This window comes from Cimex lectularius, unplaced genomic scaffold (genome assembly GCF_000648675.2).
Source record: "Cimex lectularius strain Harlan isolate CLEC.00 unplaced genomic scaffold, Clec_2.1 scaffold251, whole genome shotgun sequence".
Taxonomy (NCBI): Eukaryota; Metazoa; Arthropoda; class Insecta; order Hemiptera; family Cimicidae; genus Cimex; species Cimex lectularius.
In genome coordinates this window covers 477,350-498,077 of record NW_019394213.1, presented here as the reverse complement: position 1 = coordinate 498,077, position 20,728 = coordinate 477,350, and the positions used below count along the sequence as shown (strand labels likewise).

General features: G+C 32.3%; 2 protein-coding genes across 2 annotated transcripts; both read left to right on the top strand.

Annotated features, from left to right (window-relative positions):
* The first annotated feature begins 946 nt into the window (after positions 1-946).
* Positions 947-9,067, top strand: LOC106664352 (protein HID1). The gene is made up of 16 exons (XM_014390021.2): positions 947-1,244; positions 1,313-1,526; positions 1,608-1,765; positions 4,377-4,427; positions 4,580-4,748; positions 4,805-5,034; positions 5,103-5,300; positions 5,409-5,499; positions 5,573-5,698; positions 6,994-7,098; positions 7,176-7,340; positions 7,401-7,625; positions 7,682-7,863; positions 7,938-8,071; positions 8,138-8,296; positions 8,626-9,067. The coding sequence occupies exons 1-16, from the start codon at positions 1,179-1,181 to the stop codon at positions 8,687-8,689; spliced, it is 2,337 nt and encodes a 778-aa protein (XP_014245507.1). The 5' UTR covers positions 947-1,178; the 3' UTR covers positions 8,690-9,067.
* A 2,672-nt stretch (positions 9,068-11,739) lies between these two features.
* On the top strand, positions 11,740-19,724 carry LOC106664367 (cytoplasmic polyadenylation element-binding protein 2-like). Its single transcript, XM_014390047.2, has 7 exons — positions 11,740-11,926; positions 14,234-14,441; positions 14,506-14,618; positions 14,688-14,898; positions 14,982-15,163; positions 15,237-15,347; positions 18,616-19,724. Exons 2-7 carry the CDS (start codon positions 14,297-14,299, stop codon positions 18,745-18,747), a joined length of 894 nt encoding a protein of 297 aa, XP_014245533.1. The 5' UTR covers positions 11,740-11,926; positions 14,234-14,296; the 3' UTR covers positions 18,748-19,724.
* The last annotated feature ends 1,004 nt before the right edge of the window (positions 19,725-20,728 follow it).

The following is a 20,728-nucleotide window of genomic DNA, read 5'->3' as shown; positions in this document are numbered from 1 at the left end:
AACGGTCCAGGCCTTCAGGGTCAATAGGTTTTATCAAACTGCTTGGCCAATTTCATCTTCGTCAATGCCCCTCTGTTACTCAGACAACGGTAATTTTGTTATGCTTTGTTTTACCACCTCTATATCTTCTTTTAAAAACCAACTTTTTATTATTTTTTATTTGTTCAGGTTAATCTAATATCCTTTAAGAAGCAAAATTCTTATAGCAAATTATTATCAATTTTTTATTTAACAGCTTGCTCAAGTCAGCTACAAGGACATCGTCAGCAGCTCCGTAACTCCTCCGCATCTCACTCCATCCCCACAAATGTTCATGTAAATCATTTAGGTAGTAGGAAAATAAAAATGTACAACCTGTTTCAGACCTTTACCTATTAAAAATCAATTAAATGATCATTTGCCATCGCAAACAGCTAGATATTCTTATATATTGATTATAAAATAGATAAACATTTTGATGAAACTTCCAGAAAGCTCATTCGTCACAGTGAAATCCGCAAAGAAGGCATAATTTTTTTGTTTGTCATTCTTTTCATAGTAATCAAACTATTAAAAAGTATTAACAGTTGAGTACCCTTTTCTAAATCCAGCATGGAAGTCATATAAATATTACTATTTTCAAGCCATGTATCCAGCTGCAACATGTTTTATTATTATTATTTTAATATGTTTATAAATTTATTTCTAAGATATGTACATATAAGGGGGCTTTAAACTCTATTTTGAACTTTAAAATAATAAATAAATGTCACGTTTGATGTGCCCCTCCGTCGATTTTACAATTTGATAAAGTTTTAGCACATATACATGAAAAATATAATATTTTTGTTGTGTTACAATTACTTGAAGAAAATAACTTCATAAATGCTTCATAATCAAATTTAAAAGTAAAGTTTACAAATTTTTAAAGCTCGTGGCCAGAAATGTAATCAGCGGTGCAGCACTGAACCTAATCAGCTCATCGTGTTATGTGGCTTTTGCCAGAGATGATGACAACAATCAACACTTCTTCAGAGTGTATTCTCATGTCAATCAATTCCGGTTCTGATTGAATAAATGAAGTCAAACCGTTCTCTCTCGTAGAAATTCTCGCACCCCAAGTCAACGTTTTTGATTTACCTTTGCAATTTTCCCAATAGCTTGACAGCTGTCGAGAATCGGTGTTCTTTCGTAGAACAATGGGGAATTCGGACACCAAGCTTAATTTTAGAAAAGCAGTGATACAACTCACAGCAAAAACCCAAGTAAATCCGGTTGAGAATTGCAATAAACTAGCTTTAACACCGGGTCGATTAAAACATGTCTTGTTCAGCCCATAGATGCTGGTGACAACACTTTCTGGGACCAGTTCTGGTCTGAGAACGTGACGAACGTTCAGGACGTTTTCACGTTAGTGCCAGCGACTGAGATACGAGCCCTGAGGGAAGAAGCACCTTCGAATTTAGCGACGCTTTGCTACAAAGCTGTCGAAAAGCTGGTCCGTGCTGTTGACAATTCATGCCGTACACAGCAAGAACAACAAACAGGTAGCCTTTTCTTGGTTTTAATAAAAATAAAATAGAACTTACACCTTCAATAACTGATATAACATTAACTTTTTATTTCAGTCTTGAACTGTGTGCGGCTGTTAACAAGAATATTACCATATATATTTGAGGATCCTGAGTGGCGAGGGTTCTTCTGGACCAGCTTGCCAGAGAACGCTGGGGAAAAAGCCGGCGAAGGGACTATGTCACTAGCACATTCGCTGCTCAATGCTATTTCTGTAAGTAAATATTTTTAATTTTCTTATCTTTCACAACTTTCTCACATCTTTTTGTTCTGTACTGGTGGTAGTAATACTAGATTATTATACCATCATCACTACTAAAATACTAGACAATGAGTACAAAATGAAGCGCACTAGATATATACTTCGCCAACAGCCAATATAAAACTGATTAATTTTTTATTCAAACTACAAGCAACTTGGCACAAGTTAAATGTGGGTGCCTGGACCAAGTGGAGAAGTAGAATTGATTGAAGCGAGAGCATGTTGTTCAATCTTTTTAAAAAGATAGTGCCTACTCACAGTTAGTTGTTTTCAAAAATCTGGATTTCAAGCGTATAGCACTTTATCAGGTTGAAGGAATTTACAACCGATGATGAGCTCTAACTATTTTTAAAAAGGTTAAGTGGCGAAGTGTCCTGGGTCGATTTGAAAAAATAAATAAATAAATAATTCGGGCGCCACACTATTTTCCTGGGAATAGGGAACCTTTCAACATTCAAAATAAATATAGTTGTGATGCAAGAAGGCAAGTTAAAAGGCTTGAACACAAATAAGATAAAATAAAATTTTACTAACTTTATTGAAAAGTTGAAATTAAAAATGAAAAAAAATCCCAACTAGTTCTACAATAAAATGTACAAAATTAAACAAAATATTTTCACATATTTCGTATGGATTAAAGACAATAATAATTATATAATAAAAGAAAATAAAGTCAAGCCTGGTCTCTCCGATGAGAGCACTAGATGAGTCCCTGGAGTCCCTCAGCATCTTCCCCTTTATCCCTTTTGCGGTGTAAGCTCCCTCAAGGTTCTCTGGAGTTCTTGTACAGCCAGAAGAAATACAAGAAATACACCAAACTTCACGAAACTAAAATAATAGTTTATAGCTCTCGCTCGCAGCATCCATCTTGGCCACCATCATCCAGCTTTCTGGTGGGCTCCTCCGTTTCAACCAGACCCTTCTTTATCCCATTGCAACGAAAACACAAATTCTTGCTTGTTTTATTATCTTGTTACAGAGCTACTAGAGTCGTGACTGTAAGATGGTGAAGGGCTGTCATGAGCTCCTTGACAACAGACCTGAGTTAATTATGGCTGTCTGAACCAAATGTCGAAAGGTCCTGGATTCAATAAAAAAATAAATAAATAATTCGGACATCACACTATTTTCCCGGGAATAGTGAACCTTTCAAAATAAATATACTAATTTTAAGGCCAGTTAAAAGGCTTGATTATAAATAAGATAATTAAAATTATACTAACTATATTGAAAAGTTGAAATTAAAACCAGTACACTTATTTAAAAAAAAAAAATCCTGACTAGTTCTACAATAAAATGTTCAAAATTAAACAAAATACTTTCACATATTCACATAATAATTATTAATATAATTTCACATATTCTTATGGTTTGTAAAAATATAATAAAATAAAAAAGATAATTTAATGAAGCCTGGTCTCTCTGATGAGTTTCCTCTATGAGTCCCTCGAAGACCCCAACCAGCCAGAAGAAATTTGCCAATCTACAGGAGACTAAAATAATAGAACTTTTTTGCATTGCACACAGCATCCATCTTGAGCAGCTCACCTCGCTGTCCTCTCCTCTGTTTTTCTTATATCGCCCTGGCATTTTCAACCCTCCACCATTGTCGCCCAACTTTCTGGTGAGCTTCTCCGTTTCAAGCAGACACTTTTTTACCCCTGTTGCAACAAAATGTTTTTCTTGTTTGTTTCATTATCTTGATACAGAGCTACTCATGACTGTATGATGGTGAAGGGCTACTCTTGTCCTGACTGTATGATCGTGAAGTACTACTCAAGTCATGACTATATGAATTGAAGGGCTACTTGAGTCATCCAGTCTCCTGTTTGTCTAGCATATGGTGAAAAGATCTGCATATCCCGTGGGTGTGAATTGGCCCTAAAACTATCATTACTGCTATTCTTTTACCTGGGTTTTCTTGAGGTTTTATTTCTCCATTGAATGATTGCTTCATATTCAAAGATAATATTATTGCCTGCAAATGTGGTCATCATTGAATATATGTACCTAAACTACATAGGATGGAGGGGTTTTTAATCTTTTTATCTTAATTATCGATTCTTTAGCCAGTTTGTCTGTTTGTTCATTAGCCAGAATTCCTTTGTGTCCTGACACCTAAGATATACTAGAACTCACTTGTTAATTTTGCACATTTCATTCTGATTTGGCAAAACCATCTCGTTTATTTTGAATGTTCACTGATATCTGTCGATAGTTAATAATTTTGTAGCTTGGTCTCTGATCAGCTTTTTTCCCCCTTTGGTCAGGTTTAGAGTTCAACCATCTTCAGTGGTTGACATCAAAACAAATAAATAAGTTGATCTGGATTATCACTTTGGTTTTATGTTTTGACAGTAACAAGGTAGTTGTACATATTCAATGGCTGGTCATTTTGTCCATTTGACCTTTTATAAAATGTAAAGTCTGCCAAAATGCTTCAACAGACAAAGCCAGCAAGAATATGCCAGGTTAATCAGAGAGTCAAGCCGCAGGTTCATCAATCACAGACACCAACACAATGTTTTACAATTATGTTTAATTGTTTTGTATTTTTTTACAGGACCTTCTATTTTGCCCTGATTTCACTGTAGCGAGCAAAAAAGCAGGACCAGTAAGTGCTCTTTCATATTTAATTATGCCTCTTAATTTTTCAAATTGTCTGATTTATAATTTTTAATTTCTATATGTAGTGTTTAATAATAAATATATACAATGTATCTCCCTCTCTTTTGTTAATTTAAACTAAAACAAAATAATTTTAAGGATAAGGCTGAAGATTTGCAGTCTATAGACAGCTGTGAATATATTTGGGAAGCAGGCGTTGGATTTGCCCATTCGCCTCCACACTACGCCAATTATAACGCATCGAGGACTGAATTATTGAAATTACTCCTCACCTGTTTTAGCGAGACGATGTACCAACCACCAGTTGGTAAGTTGCTTAATATTGCAAAACAAAACTAAAAATATACCTATCGCACATTACAGATTTACAGGCAGCTCCGAATAAATGGGTCCAATACCTCACTTCTGCTGAAAACAGGCATGCTCTCCCTATGTTCACGTCTTTACTCAATACGGTCTGTGCGTATGATCCTGTCGGGCTAGGTCTACCATACAACCATCTGTTGTTCTCTGATACTTCTGAGCCTTTAGTAGATGCTGCTTTACAAATCCTAATCGTCACTTTAGATCACGATTCATCACATTCTTATAATGTAAATATCACTTTTGTGGGACTTTATTTTGTTTTTGTATATTTGTATTGATATAATAGATTTTACAGACAAATTGTCCTGACAACCTTTTTATCAACTACCTCTCAAGAATACACAGAGATGAAGACTTTGGTTTTGTACTCAGGGGTTTTACAAGACTTTTAAATAATCCTCTTGTTCAAACATACCTCCCAAACTCAACGAAAAAGGTCCAGTTTCATCAAGAGCTTTTAGTATTTTTCTGGAAGATGTGTGATTATAATAAGGTAAGATTTCCATTGCCCTTTTAAAATTTTAGATGCGTTGTTAGTAAAAATTACTTATATTTACTCATTTAAACAACTAACTTGAGCAAAATGATTTTATTGTTTCAGAAGTTTTTATATTATGTTTTAAAAAGTAGTGATGTGCTAGAAATTCTGGTTCCCATACTCTACCATCTCAATGATTCTAGAGCAGATCAATGTAAGGTTGTTTTTTTAATGACAGTGCATCAGTTAATTTCTCAATTTGGCAATTACTTGTAACTTATTTCTAGCACGAGTTGGTCTGATGCATATTGGAGTTTTTATCATACTTTTATTGAGTGGTGAAAGAAATTTTGGAGTACGGCTAAATAAGCCTTACACAGCTACAATACCTATGGACATTCCAGTTTTTACAGGTAGTTAAACTAATATCGAAGTTTCTAGCTTACTGCCATAAACTTCATCCATTTTTGAGGCGAAAATACAGAGAAATGATGATATAAGATCGTTGTTTTCTGATGTGTTCTTAATGAACAGTTCGTAGTTGGTTATTTGCTCATTTATGTCAATAACGTCTGCTTTTGCAAGCTCCCGTTCCTCGTCATATTTTCTCTCTTGAACGTCCCTGAGGTAATTCAGATAGTGGTAGATCTTCAACAAATTATTCTCCTTCCTCTTCCAAGTCTCTTCTTCTCTCTGCCTTTGCTTTATCTCATCCAGCAAGCTGTTGTACTGTTTTTCCAGCTCAGCTATTTTCGCCTTACACTTTGCCGCAACGATCTTTCTTTTCAGGAGAACCGTGCAATCGCCTCCACTACTCATTTTGTTTCTCCTATTTTAAAAATTTTGAAAGATTTTAACGTGATTATGCAAAAAGTTGGGTTTTAAAAGTTTAAAGGTTTTAACTTATTGGAAGATTATTCCTTTGCATTATCTTTTAAAATCATCAAATTTATAAAAAGGAAAGAATTTATTTTTTTGTAAAGTATATTTGCACAGAGGCAATGCTTATTTTCAGCTGATTGAAATATTATTTTTGTCTCCTTGAGTTTATTGATGTCAAAAATAAACTTGATTTCAATAATTATTATTAATTTTATATTTTAAACATTACAGTTCATAATTCATACAATTTGGTTTCATTTTGTATTGAAGATACACGTGCGATACAATTTCGTTGCAAGTGAACATGTCACATAAATGATAAATTTGTCTCGTAAAGACACTGCAGATGTATCACATATGTTACTGTTAGCCCCATAAAGTCACAAGTGAAAGGGGTGCTGGTGACTGCAATAATTATGGCAACTCATCAGTCCGGTAAAGGTACCTGGTTCAAAACCAGCAACTTACAAATCGTATTTTTTTTATGTAAGATCTTGGTTGTGATGAAGAAGTTAAAAGTCATAAAAGAATAATTAATTGAAATCATTAATTTGGTCAATTAGGCCACTAAACATAAATGGATACTTACATTGTTAAAAACACAGGCACCCCAAGTGTATATGGGTATTGATTCCTAACCGAGCTTGCATGTTCCTAAATATGGACTTTTCATCATGTAATATGTAGTGTGAGGTACATGGTGTTTTTATCTTTTTATTTTATTTTATTTTTATTATTTTTTTAATGCAAAAAAGTTGTCTAGGTAGCAATTCAAATTAGACATAAGAGGTAAATAAAAACATTGATATTTTTCACTTTTGTGCAGGCACTCATGCAGATTTATTAATCACAGTCTTCCATAAAATAATAACAACTGGCCACCAAAGACTTCAACCTTTGTTTGACTGTCTTTTGACAATTCTGGTCAATGGTAGGATTTAATAATATTTTGGCACATAGTAGCATTTTAATAAAAGTAGAAGTAAAAGTTTTTATTGTCCCTTGTAGTGTCGCCCTATTTGAAGACATTGTCAATGGTTGCCAGCACAAAACTCCTGCATCTACTCGAAGCCTTTAGTACACCTTGGTTTCTTTTCTCTTCACCGTCAAATCACCATTTAGTTTTCTTCTTGCTTGAAATTTTCAACAATATTATCCAGTATCAATTCGATGGTAAGTTAAAATATTATAAAGCATTCAGAGATTTTTTTTTTTATTACAAACAATTTTCAGGTAATTCTAATCTTGTTTACACGATAATAAGAAAGAGACAAGTATTCCACAGTCTTGCAAATCTCCCTAGTGATTATGGTACTATAACAAAATCGTTAAGTAGGAGGAGTAGCCGCCGGCACATTCCAGGCCAGAGCCAGCCTGAAAGTCCCAGCATGGAGGGTAGCAGGCCAGCTCTGCCAGCTGAGCCTGGAACATTGAAAGCAACACTGCCAGATACTCCTGGTAAGTTTGACACATCGATAAAATTATAATTTGTTTTTTACAACAATTTTTTTCAGGGATTGAAAAAATGACTGGAAGAGAATCAGCACATGTTGCTGAGGGTGGTGGTGAGACTGATACTAAGGCTAGTGATCTACCTAATTTAACTACTCTTACCATTAACGGAAGTAATGAAACCTCATCGTCACCACAACAACTAGCAACTACAAGTAAAAAACCTACTGTTAGTTCTCCAGTGGTAAATATATTGAATATAATAACTTATACTAATAACTATAATACTTAGAACTACTGTAATTTTTTTCTCTCAAGGGATCAAAACCTTCAACCCAATGGGTTGCTACTTCAGATTGGGTAAATTCATGGAAAACTAAATTACCGTTACAAACAATAATGAGGTTACTTCAAGTGCTTGTGCCTCAAGTTGAAAAAATCTGTATTGATAAGTATGTATTTGGTTTTGGTTTTTGTAATAAATCAAATCAACCATGTAACAAGTTTTATTCTATCAGGGGCTTGACTGACGAAAGTGAAATATTGAAATTTCTTCAACACGGTACTCTTGTCGGATTGTTACCAGTGCCACATCCCATATTGATAAGAAAGTACCAGGCGAATGCTGGTACAACTACTTGGTTTAGGACTTATATGTGGGGTGTCATTTATTTAAGGTAAGCTTTGTCAATGTCTACAAGATGCTACATGAATCTCAGACCATCCTGGTCTGATTATTCTCGCTAGTACTCTCAGACGCATTTCGGCATTTGGACATGGCAGTCGTTCTGTTTCATTTTGTCAATTGAGCTCTTTTATAAATTTAAAATGTAAAAAGTCAGCATTGTCAGAAATTAGACATTCGTATTCCTTTCATATAGACAGATAAATGAGAACAACTATCTGTTGGTTTTGATTAATAAAAATTTAATATAAAATAATAATATATTGTGCAACTATGAAACTTATACTTTGGGCTGTATTAAAATCTCTTTTTTTTTTTCAGAAACGTTGATCCACCGATTTGGTACGACACAGATGTCAAACTCTTTGAAATCCAGAGAGTATAAACGATCTATCAAACAATGTTGTTGATCTCTTTTAGTTCGACCTTTAATTTTATTTTTTGTCTTACTTTGAGAGTATAATTTTAAATTTCCAATGCAGTGGAAAATGAAGTTTAGGCTCTATGTATTTATCACATAAATTGAGCCTCTTTAGGTTAAAAAATATGAAGATTATTGACGAGAACCTACTTTTGCAAATTTAAAAAAAAATTCCATAACACTTAATTAAGAATTCACATTCCTTTATTAAAAACTATTTATTTTATAAATGTACATGTTTAAACTTATAGTTTGATCATATTTTAAGCTATTTTAATAATACACATTGTTATAAATTTAAAAAAATCCTTATTTTGAAAGGAAAGAAAACAAAATATCAATTACAATAATAGTTAATAAATAATTAATTTATAATCATTGGATTAAGAGAATTTTATCAATATGAATAAATAATATATTTACTTAAATACTTTTTTCTTAAACACAATTGTGTTCTGTTTAAGCATTTTTGTCCTAAAGAAGAGTTTTAATCTTCTTTAAACTGAAAAATGTGTAAATTGTATTTATGTATTTAGTCCAATAAATTATTATAGAAAATGGCATGATCATCTTTTTGTTCAACATAAATACCAATTGATTTGTTTAACACAACTTTTTATGCATTAATAATTTTTTTATTTACACTTCTCCTTTATATTTTAGTAAAAATATACTTATTTGATCAGCTATTATATATTTTAATGGGTGGTAATTTTTTGTAAACTTCAGATTCCTCATTGTGCCTCTCATTGAAATCTTTTGAAAGTATGAGCTTGCACTGCTTGGCCGTCAGCCCAGTCGAAGACGTATTGTACACTCGTTTATAAAGTCTTTTGTAATAGCTGTCCGCAAGGCGGGTCATGCAATAATATATCTTGCTGCATTCGTTTTGACATCTCGTCGAACCTGACAGCTTGCCATTTTCAAATTCTAATTTCATCCGTTCGCGAATATACTGGCCCAAATCCTGCGATGGCTTGGAAGTGTCGACTGGCCATTTGTCAAGCAACACCAGGTACTTTCTATACATCCTGTTCATTTTATTATGCCTTAATGTATAAATCTTTCAACATCTATCTTCCCTGTACACCTTTTAAAATGTATTTGTCAACACATATGATTGATTATACACTTACCATATGTTATTATTTAGCAATTAACTACAAAAACTTTTGGAAAATAATAAGAAAATGAAATTGGTGAAATAATTTATATGCTTTTGTTTATTATGATTTTTTTCCAAATGTGTCAATTGGTGATTGATCATCAATGACACTTAGGTTTAAAGTGTAAGTTCAGATTGTTTCATCTTCTAGAGAAGTCTTGTATTACCAGAGACGGATGTGTATTAGTCAAAAAATAAATTAATATTCTCTAGTGGCCTTGTGAAGTTGAGTGTGGCCACAAATAATCTTGTATCTAGAATTTAATATTTTAGTTTAGTGGTAAATCTGACATAGTACTTTTTGATTTTTGTTTGTCTTTCCATAATTTTGTATAATAAAAAAGCCATTTTGACTACATTCCATGTAATCAAATACTTCCTAGACAAATACACCTGATATACTCATCAACTTGAAAACATACAAAATCTATGAGTTACATCAAGAAAAGTTCAATGAGGATACCTACTGGCCCTGAGCCATTTTATGGCTGACTAAGCTCCCAAAAACGCGGATCCGTTAGACTAAGGATTAATAATAATTTATTAATCTGCTCAATTGGAATGTAGCTCGGGACAGACACATGTGAAAAAATTTATCAAAGTACCATTGCAGAAACTAACAGCAGAGCTACTAAATCTAGAACATGCTAGGACTAGAATAATAGTTGGACTCCAGTTAGCAGTACAGACTTTGGAGGCATATATAGACTCGGAGTGGCAGAAACAAGGATGTGCAGATATTGCCAAGAAGAAGAAGAAACAGCGGAACACATCCTCTGTTGGTACGAAGGCCTATGCTATCCTGTAAGCTGAGATTCCTAATCCTGGGAGAGAAAAAGCCAGGGCCTGAAGGAAACACACGAGAGCCCTTGAGAAAGCTTTGGGTTCTAGTAAAAAGCCTCAAGCTTAATGAGGAGCTCTAGATAAACAAAATAGAGATGTACAATATACCAATACTGGCCGCAGTGCACAGCTCGTAAAGAGGCCAGCTCCTATTTAATCTATCTATCTAATATTTTAAAGAATATATTATTGTCATTATTGTTTTGTATACGTTATTATTATTATTAATTTTTAAGGATGTTTTAATGGCTAAGTTGATTTCACGCTCTAACATTTGAACCTTCTATCTTAGAATTAATTAAGGTTTTTTATCTCGACTAAAAACCTTAATTAATTGTAATGTATTAATTGGTCAAGCGGACCACGAAATTAGTGAATTTAATTTCAATCTTAGGTTTGAAATTCTGAGTGCTGTAAAGCTTTGACTCCAAACATTCACTCATAAATTATTGCTATCCAAAGCTTTTAATTTATCCTTTTAAATACTTAATTTGGAAGGCCAAATGAACACAAAAAAATGTTTTTTTAATTATAAAATTTATTCCCGTTCTATAATTAGAATTTCAAATGCTTGTTCCATGATTTAAAAATTTGGCCATAATAATAATAATGGAGTCAGGCTAAAAAATAAAAATAAAAAATAAGTCGACCAAATATATTTTATTATATGTTTTGTTATTATTATTGCTGTTATTATTATTTTATTATGTTTATACAGCTAAATTTATTTCTAGTATTTGTACATGAAACCATGGCTTAAAGCCCTTTTGTACCTTTAAAATAAATAAATAATCATAAAATATTGAAAAACTGATTCAATTTTGAGAATTTTTATTCTTATTGCGAGTTTGGGTCTAGGCAATTTTTGTTTAAAAATAATAAGTGTTTCTGACGTTGTTTTATGTGGAGTAAATCTGATTGAAAGGTGAGACGTGGAAGATTCGTATTTGGAGGGAGAAGGGATGAATGGGCGAACAACAACGCTCACATGAGTGCGCGCGGTTATCATTATTATCAATTTCCATTTTGCATCTTCGTTTCGATTAATCTAATTTTGCTCCATCTCCCTTTTCCTCCGTCCCTTCGGAACGGGGCGTCAATTTTCCAAAAGGGCTCGATTTTACTGGATGGAATAGATTTTATACAGGGCCGACTGTGGATGCGATGCGCAATATCGAATGACAAAGAGATGTGTAAGTATTTTACAATTATTTCCCCTAGTCTTTGAAAATCAGTGTGCGTTGTTTTCAAAGGGTACTTTTTTTTTACCTTGTAGATGCAATCCAAAACGCGGTTGATAATTTACTAATATATCTTTTTAATTACACTGTTGTAAATGTTAACCACGTGCGTACCGCATGACTTGACGGGTGGTACAGGGTCAGTACCCTAGAGGACCTAGGTCCATATGTTTTATCCTTTAAAAAACACCAATTTATTGGTTATATGGCTTTTCTTAACTTTCACAGCTCGAGTTTATCACCAGTTGACACAACTCTTAACTGGTTTTCACTAACAAGGAAATAACCAATTTCCAGGGTTTGGCAGATGATAATGACTAAATTCAGCCTAAAAATTGGCCCAGCTTGTTTTATTTTATCTGTGAAACATTGAAGTATGGGGGCGAAAACTTCAGCCTGATCATCTCTAATCATTTGGACCTGCCTGCCTGGCCCAGGCAAAATGTAGCTTATAAAAAGATCTTTTGCATATATCTTGATATTTAATTTACATAGTTCAGAGTTTTGTCTGTTCATTCTCCTGAAATCTTTATCTACAGAACCAAACTCGTTATGTTCAAAAACTTTTTTCGTAGTGTCAGTTGACAATGTTGAAAATAAAAAGCTTATTGCATAGTACGTCGTAAGTTCCCTTGTGAACTTAGGTCCATATGTTTCAATCTCTAAAAATCAAGAATTTATTGGCACAGTAATCATAATGTGATTTTCTAAACTCACAATTTGTATCACAAGTTGACCCAACTAGTTTTCATTTAACAAAAAATAACCAACTTTTGGGGGATATGTGGATGAAAACTGAGGCAGTATTTTTCAAACTTTAACAGTTCAATAATTGAAATTTGCAAGAGAAAAACCACCTTGATTGTCTGGATCATTTTGGGCTACTTTGTCATGCTGCCTGCCAAGGCAATGAAATGTGTGGTTTATAAAAAGGTCTTTTATGTGACTTCATATTTCTAAGTTTTGTCATTGGTCATTTTATAAGTTTGTAAAATATAAATCACATCACTTACATATACAAGGGACAAAATTATAAATTCAGAAACCTACTTGACCAGGATGAATAGCAAACTGAAACTGCAAGTAAACAATTTATTGAAGATTATATGGTTTAATTTGGTGATTTGAGATGTAGTCAGGGTTGATCTGGGTCAGAAAAACAACTTTTTTCCTTATTTTCTGAGGTTTCCACCTTTAGTCAGCTCATCACTTTGATGTCGAAACCTCAGCAAATAAGGAAAAAAGTTATTTTTCTGACTCACATCAAAACTAACCGCATTTCACTAATTCAACCACATTATCAACTGTTGGTTGCCAAATACACAATTTATTTAATGTTCCTTCAGGCTAGAAAGCTAATAATTCTAATTGAATAGTACAATAACTGAAATAGTTAAAATCCTTCTTCTTTTTTTAAATTAAAATCTGCCTCAGATGAATAGAAAAGTTCATTTCAACCTCGATTTGCAACATAGATAAAATTTGAGATTTTTTCTAGTCTTCTATGGAGTGATGAACCTGTAATTTGGTCACTACCAATGATTTTGGTTTGCCTGTCCTTGCTTGGTTGGTCTGTCAGATGTATTTCAGCATTTACCATGATAGACAAACCAAAGATGGCGAAATACCAAAATGTGTCTGATAGTTCAACTCAGCAAGGATTGCAGGCCGAAATCATAGGTTTCAACCATATTATAAGTATAATCTGTCCGTCTATATTATCTAAGTTGTTCAAGGTGAATCTATACTTCTGGAGCTTTTGTCTAAAAAATAAAATATTTTGTTATAGTCTAAAATTGTCTCATTATCAGTCGGCAATATTGAAAAAAACAAACAAAAAAACGCTAACTTTCTCACTGTTCAAGCTATTGCAGAGAAATATGACCCACACTTGGAATTTGAAGTTTGCCCTGTAGCCTCTGCAGTTATACGAAAATAGATTTGCATTATAAAAAAATTACATAGTCTTCTCATAAAACTATGTGATTTATGTGACTTGTTTTACTGGCTGAGGAGGTATAGAAAGAAAAGAAGTAGACAATAGTGGTTTATGTGAAATTATTCTCATGGATCCTATATATATGTTTGTTAAATTATTTTTATGTTAGTATAATTTTACATCTACTGATAGGTATCAAATAAACAGGAAGGAAAAATGTTCATTAAACTTATAAGTAACAATGATCTTTAATGCATGGCGTTTGTTTGTTATAATATTTAACTGGTTGTTAAAAACAACTTTTTGTTTATTTTCCATAGATGTGGGCACAAATTAATTCAGAAAACGCCGATTCTTCACCCATTTGGTAGTGTGTCATCAAAATGGCAACTTGGTATCAACAAGAGTGTCCTTTGACTTCACTTTATTGCCCGCCAACAACTCCTCAATTTACTCAACTTGCTGATCTCGGAGAACAGTATTCGCGTAAAGTGTTTGTTGGAGGTCTTCCTCCTGATATAGATGAAGGTTTGTTATTTAAAAATAAAAATACTAAAGAAAATATTTTAACTTTGTTAATTTTGTTGTTTAGAAGAAATAACTGCTAGCTTTAGACGTTTCGGTTCACTAGCAGTCGACTGGCCGCATAAGGCTGAAAATAATTCTTACTTTCCTCCCAAAGGATATGCTTTTTTGCTCTTTCAGGTATAATGATAACAAATTTATAAAACATAGGAGAAAAAAACTTAAGTTTTATCTTTTTCTTCCCCCTAGGATAAAAATTCAGTCCAAAACTTAATTGATTCTTGTGTTAAGGAAGATGGTAAATTATATTTATATGTATCATCTCCCACGATCAAGGATAAACCAGTGCAAATCAGGCCATGGAAACTTTCCGATGCCGACTTTGTTCTTGATGCAACAATGCTTTTAGACCCTAGAAAAACCGTGTTTGTTGGAGGAGTTCCTAGACCATTAAAAGCCGGTATGTATTTCCTATTTAAAAACTGTTTATTAATTATAACTGTTTATTTGTGATTTTTTCCACGATATTTTATATTATTACAGTGGAGTTAGCTACAATAATGGAAAAATTGTATGGTGGTGTATGTTATGCTGGGATTGACACCGATCCAGACTTAAAATACCCCAAGGGTGCTGGGAGGGTTGCATTCAGCAACCAGCAAAGCTATATTGCAGCAATCAATGGAAGATATGTTCAACTCCAGCATGGAGACATCGACAAAAGGGTATATACGAAATGCACATTTCTTTCAAACATGATTATATAGATTTTTTTTAAAAATATTGTTGGTTTTTTAGGTTGAAATTAAACCCTATGTTTTGGACGACCAGTTGTGTGATGAATGTCAAGGCCAAAAGTGTCTTGGCAAATTTGCTCCATTTTTCTGTGCAAATGTTACTTGCTTACAAGTAAGTCCATATGTATATTTAAGGAACATCTACGAAGTGTTCAAACCTTTACTTATTTGTTTAATAATGCATATGCATTCTTTTTATATGAACTGATTTTATTGGATTGTAAAATAAATCAGTAGCATTTTTGGATAATAAATTCTATGGAAATCATAGATAATTTTAACAAATATAATCAGCAACATATGGACCTTTTTGTTCCACTACATGTTGCCATCTTTCATGTAATTTTGCCCTTCAAGCCTTCTAGCACTTCATTTTTTTCTACGTGTGAATTAATGCTTTTTTATCATTCAAAGCTCAGAATAAGTAAAAATCCACATGTGGGCAAGTGTTACCCTAGCAGAAAACAATTCCCAATGTGATTAGCCAATGCTGATCTTTTTGCTCAATTGCTGACTTTAATTATGCTAGAATTTTTGGTTATAATAAGATAATTTCATAATAGAACACCCCCTTCCAATCCTACCAAACGCACATTACCTTCTTGATATGTAATTTAGCTTCGGGAGTTGTTAACGTTGACTGTGTTCCACCAAGAATTTTCCTTTCTGAACAGTGTTGTAAAATAGGGTTCCCAAACTTTTTAGCCAGCGGATTCCTTTCAGAGAACAAAATCTAGGTCGGACCCCTCGCATTCAAGTATTTAAAATTAGCTACTGAGTGTTAGAAATTAGCCAGTCCATTCCTAATTTGTTGACAGAGAGAGCTATCACTATGAAAACAAGCATTAGATTGACACACTACCTTTATTTACAAAATCCGGAACAAAATAAAATTGGACAGAACGGAATCAGTAGGTATGTAAAACTCAAGCCAAATTCAAAAGTTGTGATGGCGGATCTTATACAATAAAAAAACTAAATTTGACATACGCTAAATAATATATTTAAAAAAAAAAGCCTCTTCTTGGCGTAAAACAAACAAAAAATTAACAATATTGGAGAAATACTTTTTTCTAGCAATCTTTTAGTAATCTTTTAACAGGCAATGTTCAGAGGTAAAAAACTTTAAACAAAATACAAAATTAACCGAAATGAATCGCAAAGATATAAGTACCTTGAATTTTTAATATGGCACAAAACTGTAAATTATAGACGTCTTTCTGCCAGCGCACTCCTTTTTGGATAGATGCTTATCTCCTCCTTTTCCAATGTGTTTGTGGTGATCGTCCCCTCTCTTCCACAGTGCAGATTCCTTTCATCCGAACGATCATCACAAAGTAATAATTTGAACATTAATGATTATTGAATTAATGGGAAAAGTGAGGTTATTTTAACCTGCACAATTTAGATATGTTGGTTTTAATTGTTGATACTGGAGACTGATGTCTAGTTCAGCCTCTAGACAGCTTAGGGTTTAGTGAAAAAAATATGGATTACCAAAAGTAAGTTGTGGCAAATGGAAGGACACATTTTATTTTTTCCAAATTTTTTTGTTTTCCAGACAGAGTCAAAAATGGAGGTATCGGACTCGAAAGTAGATTCCAAGACTGAAGTAATGTCTATCAAACATTTATTTGTATTTACTTAAAGATAGTATGGTTGGCTTCATAAAAACAGGAAATGGTTCGACCACCCATTCGTGGTCTTGCAGCATTGTATTATCTCGAGCTGTTCGCAAGCTCCAGTTGGTTTCCTTTTAAAAAATCGTTTAACACAGGATAATATTTTCCTTCTCGACAGATTAAACCCAAAACTGGATTTTTCTTTTGAAGTCTAGAACTTAGCATCAAAAGTTGTTATAGTCTTCCCATGCAAAGAAAGACCCATAATTCATTTTAATGAAAATATTTGATAAATTCGACAGTACACATTGCCATTTCTCATAATTGAAAACTTTGGCCAATTTGACATTATGGTCCATCAACAGAGATAAAACTTCAAAATGTAATTCCTGTAATTGTGAAAGTGCTTTTGCACAAGATAGCCACCTAGTTTCTGTATGGTGAAGCTGGAAATGATGAAGGCTTCCCATACCGACGCATAGTTTTGAGAAAAGTCTTGATTTCAATGGCCCTGACTTGATATAATTAATAATTTGAAGACTCATCCAAAACTTTCTTAAAAGAGGCTGGCAATTGTTTCGTAGCTAAAGGGTATCTGTGGAATCCCAATGACTATGCTTCAAAATAAAAATTTTCATTTTCAGTACTCACTGTTATTAGTTTTTTAATTTTATTTATTCATTCTATGTTTATTTTTGTAATTATTAATTTTTCGTGAAGTTCACCATGGACTCCCAAGGGGTCTGTGGAATAGTTTGTGAAGCCCCGTTGTAAAGGATCCATTTTTTTAAAAGGCTATCGGCTGCATTGTATTTTAAAAAGAGGGACTCACAAATGTATTAATAAATTCTTCTGTTGACATGAGCAGATATCATATATCATTCAGACATCCAGTGTTGAAATATTTGTATTATTACAATTAATTAAGGTTTTTAGTTGAGATAAAAAAGTCAATGGCACAAGTGGGATTCGAATTTTTATCTCAACTAAAAACCTTAATTAATTGTAATATATTAATTGGTCAAGCGGACCACAAAATTAGTGAATTTATTTGTATTATATTGTTAAGTGTGGGTTATTGTGACAAAAGGTAAGCAAACCACTTTTAGACAGTGGCTTCTCGTAAAGTTCATCATAGATTTCACAAATTTTCCTAGTAGCCTGACATGCACTTACTTGAACTGTCTCAGTTCTTGGGGTGATAAAAAAAAGCATTCAATGACAAACATGGACAATGTTTTCCTTCTTTTTAAGTTAGCAAAACACTTCATGAAAATACAAGATCATGAATGAAATTGGCAAATAAAAAAAAAATAATAATAATAATTAAACCCTTTTCAGAGTATGCAAAACAATAATGGCTAGACATACATTGCTTCAAAACACAAAAAAATTATCAAATTATTGAAAAGTGCTATGGGCTTATTGTACTACACAATATATAACTTAAATATTTATGTGTTTGTGTCAATAACAATGAGATATATTTCATTATTTATACATTCTGTTGCTATAGGAAAATATTACTTTTTTTTAAATATTTTGTTTTTGTTTTTATATTAGGTATGAAAGAACATGAGAAAATATACATGAAAAATATATCTGTATATTTTTAGGTATATTTGGGATATTGGGGGTTTTATTTATGCAGTGAAACAACTGTATTTTTTTAAATACATACAAATTTGAAAATAGTTGTATATTATTTTTTGCAAAAGCCTAAAAGTTCCTAATTCTTGTTAACTTTTTTTATTTTAGTATTATTGTGAAATTTGCTGGTCAACAATCCATTCTCGACCTGGAAGGGAATATCATAAGCCACTTGTGAAAGAAACAGCAGACCGTCCGAGAGCAGTATTTGGTTGGCCGAACCATTTCAAGGTGCCATAAAAGTCTTAGATGAAACAAACGTGATAATTTTCATGGTAGCCTGTTAGCGAAAGTCATAGTAGTAGCCTAGGGGATCTAATTTTTATGAATTTAAAACCTTCACAATTTCTCTCAAACTTTTTTCTTCCACTTATATATTCTAATTAACACAACTATTTGATTTTACATGTAACTTTCATGTATATGTACGTTTATTAATCGTTATTAATATCGAGTTCCTTTATGATATTCTGTTTTTAATGAAATTTCTTTTGTGATTGTATAGTGTAGATAATTTAGGTAAAAAGTGTTAACCTAATACAAACCCTGTAGTTACCATGATGAAACACAATATTTAGTGTGTTTTAAAGAATTTTTTTTACCTCTTAGAAATTTTTTTATCAAGGATCGGTTTTTTTTAGGAAATTTGTAAACATTTAACAATAATTTTGATAAAATAACAATTTTTTAAATAAACTTTGTAATGTAAAAACAAAATCAAGAACATCTTACAATCAACCAAACTTTGTGATGAGATGTGTTGATAATAGTCTTAACATTATTTTTATATAAAACTTTTACATCACATTTTTATATAACTTTTTTTCACTGGTCTGCACAAATTGCTTTTCTCGAATAGGTGCAATGACAATATATTTTTATACTTTATATTATATTTGTAAGCAAACCAAAACAAAAAGCAAAAAAAAATTAACTGAATTTCAGGCAATTTAGTAAAATTAGTACTTCAGAAAGTCTGTTGTCAATTGCTGATAAAAGGGGAATATCTTTTATTCAATATATTCTGTCCCCCTCCTTCTAAGTGTTAAAATATTTTTAGTCGGTGTAATTCTTCGATATCTAATTGTAGAAGTGTGAATTAGTCCCATCCTACAGTTGTAATAGTAGATTTTTTGATTGATGCCAAGCAGGAACACAGGAGATTAACTTTTACTCTATGATTTTAAGGATCCAATGCAATAAAAATATAAAAAATGCTGCTTGCTTTTGTGAATGATGAAATACTTTTTGTTCAAAGACTCTGTGGATCGATATCTACGGTCAAGATTGTATTTATGTTGTGAATTACTTCAAATATCTGTGTTCCTCGTATAATCGTTAATCTTATAAATTTGATATATTTATCTAATTAAAAGCAAAAAACTCAATTCTTTGTCTTATTGATTGATATATTTTCTTTTATTTTTTTACAAATAAGATTTATTGTAGGTAATTTAAAATGTATATTGCGATATTGGGTTGTTTCTTACACTCGTTATTTATTTATTGTATAAATTTTGGCATCGGTCACTTTAGAGTTTTTGTTTTTAACTTTTCAGTTAAAATATACATTGACTATTTTATTTTTTTAATATAATAAAATACTTAATTTAAAATTATTTTTTGATTGATTAATTTGACCTGTATGATTGTTATTACAGCTATTATATTTTTAATTGAACTCTCTCAGTGCTTTGAAGGGAGGAATATTTAGTAAGTGATATATTGTTAAAAAGGAATAGCTCTTTTTAGTTCAAGTTTTTATTTTTATAAAATAGCTGTATTTTTGATATGTTTATTTTTTTTTAAATAAATTTGAATTTTTACTTTCTAACTTAATTTTTTATTTCAATTTTATTTTTAACCAAATTCACTGGGGGACACGCACTTTGTTTATAGCTTTTTCAATGAAAAATTTCTAAGCTGACAGCAGAAAGAACACCTCAGGATTTAACACATAAATTTTACGTGTTGCATACTTGCAAACCAGTAATATTTCAGAAATTCTCACAACCATCTTGAACGCTTTTGGCGTTTCCTGGTCAGTTCTCAGACTGAGATTGTGACAAACCAAATTGGGAGATGAATGTGGGTAAAAAAGTTATTTCTGTCAGAGAAAGGTTGAAGTCAGACAAGTACATGAGAAAAGGAAAATTACTGTCTGTTTACACACTACATACATACATTCGTTCAAATTAAATTACTTTTTAACTTGACTTAA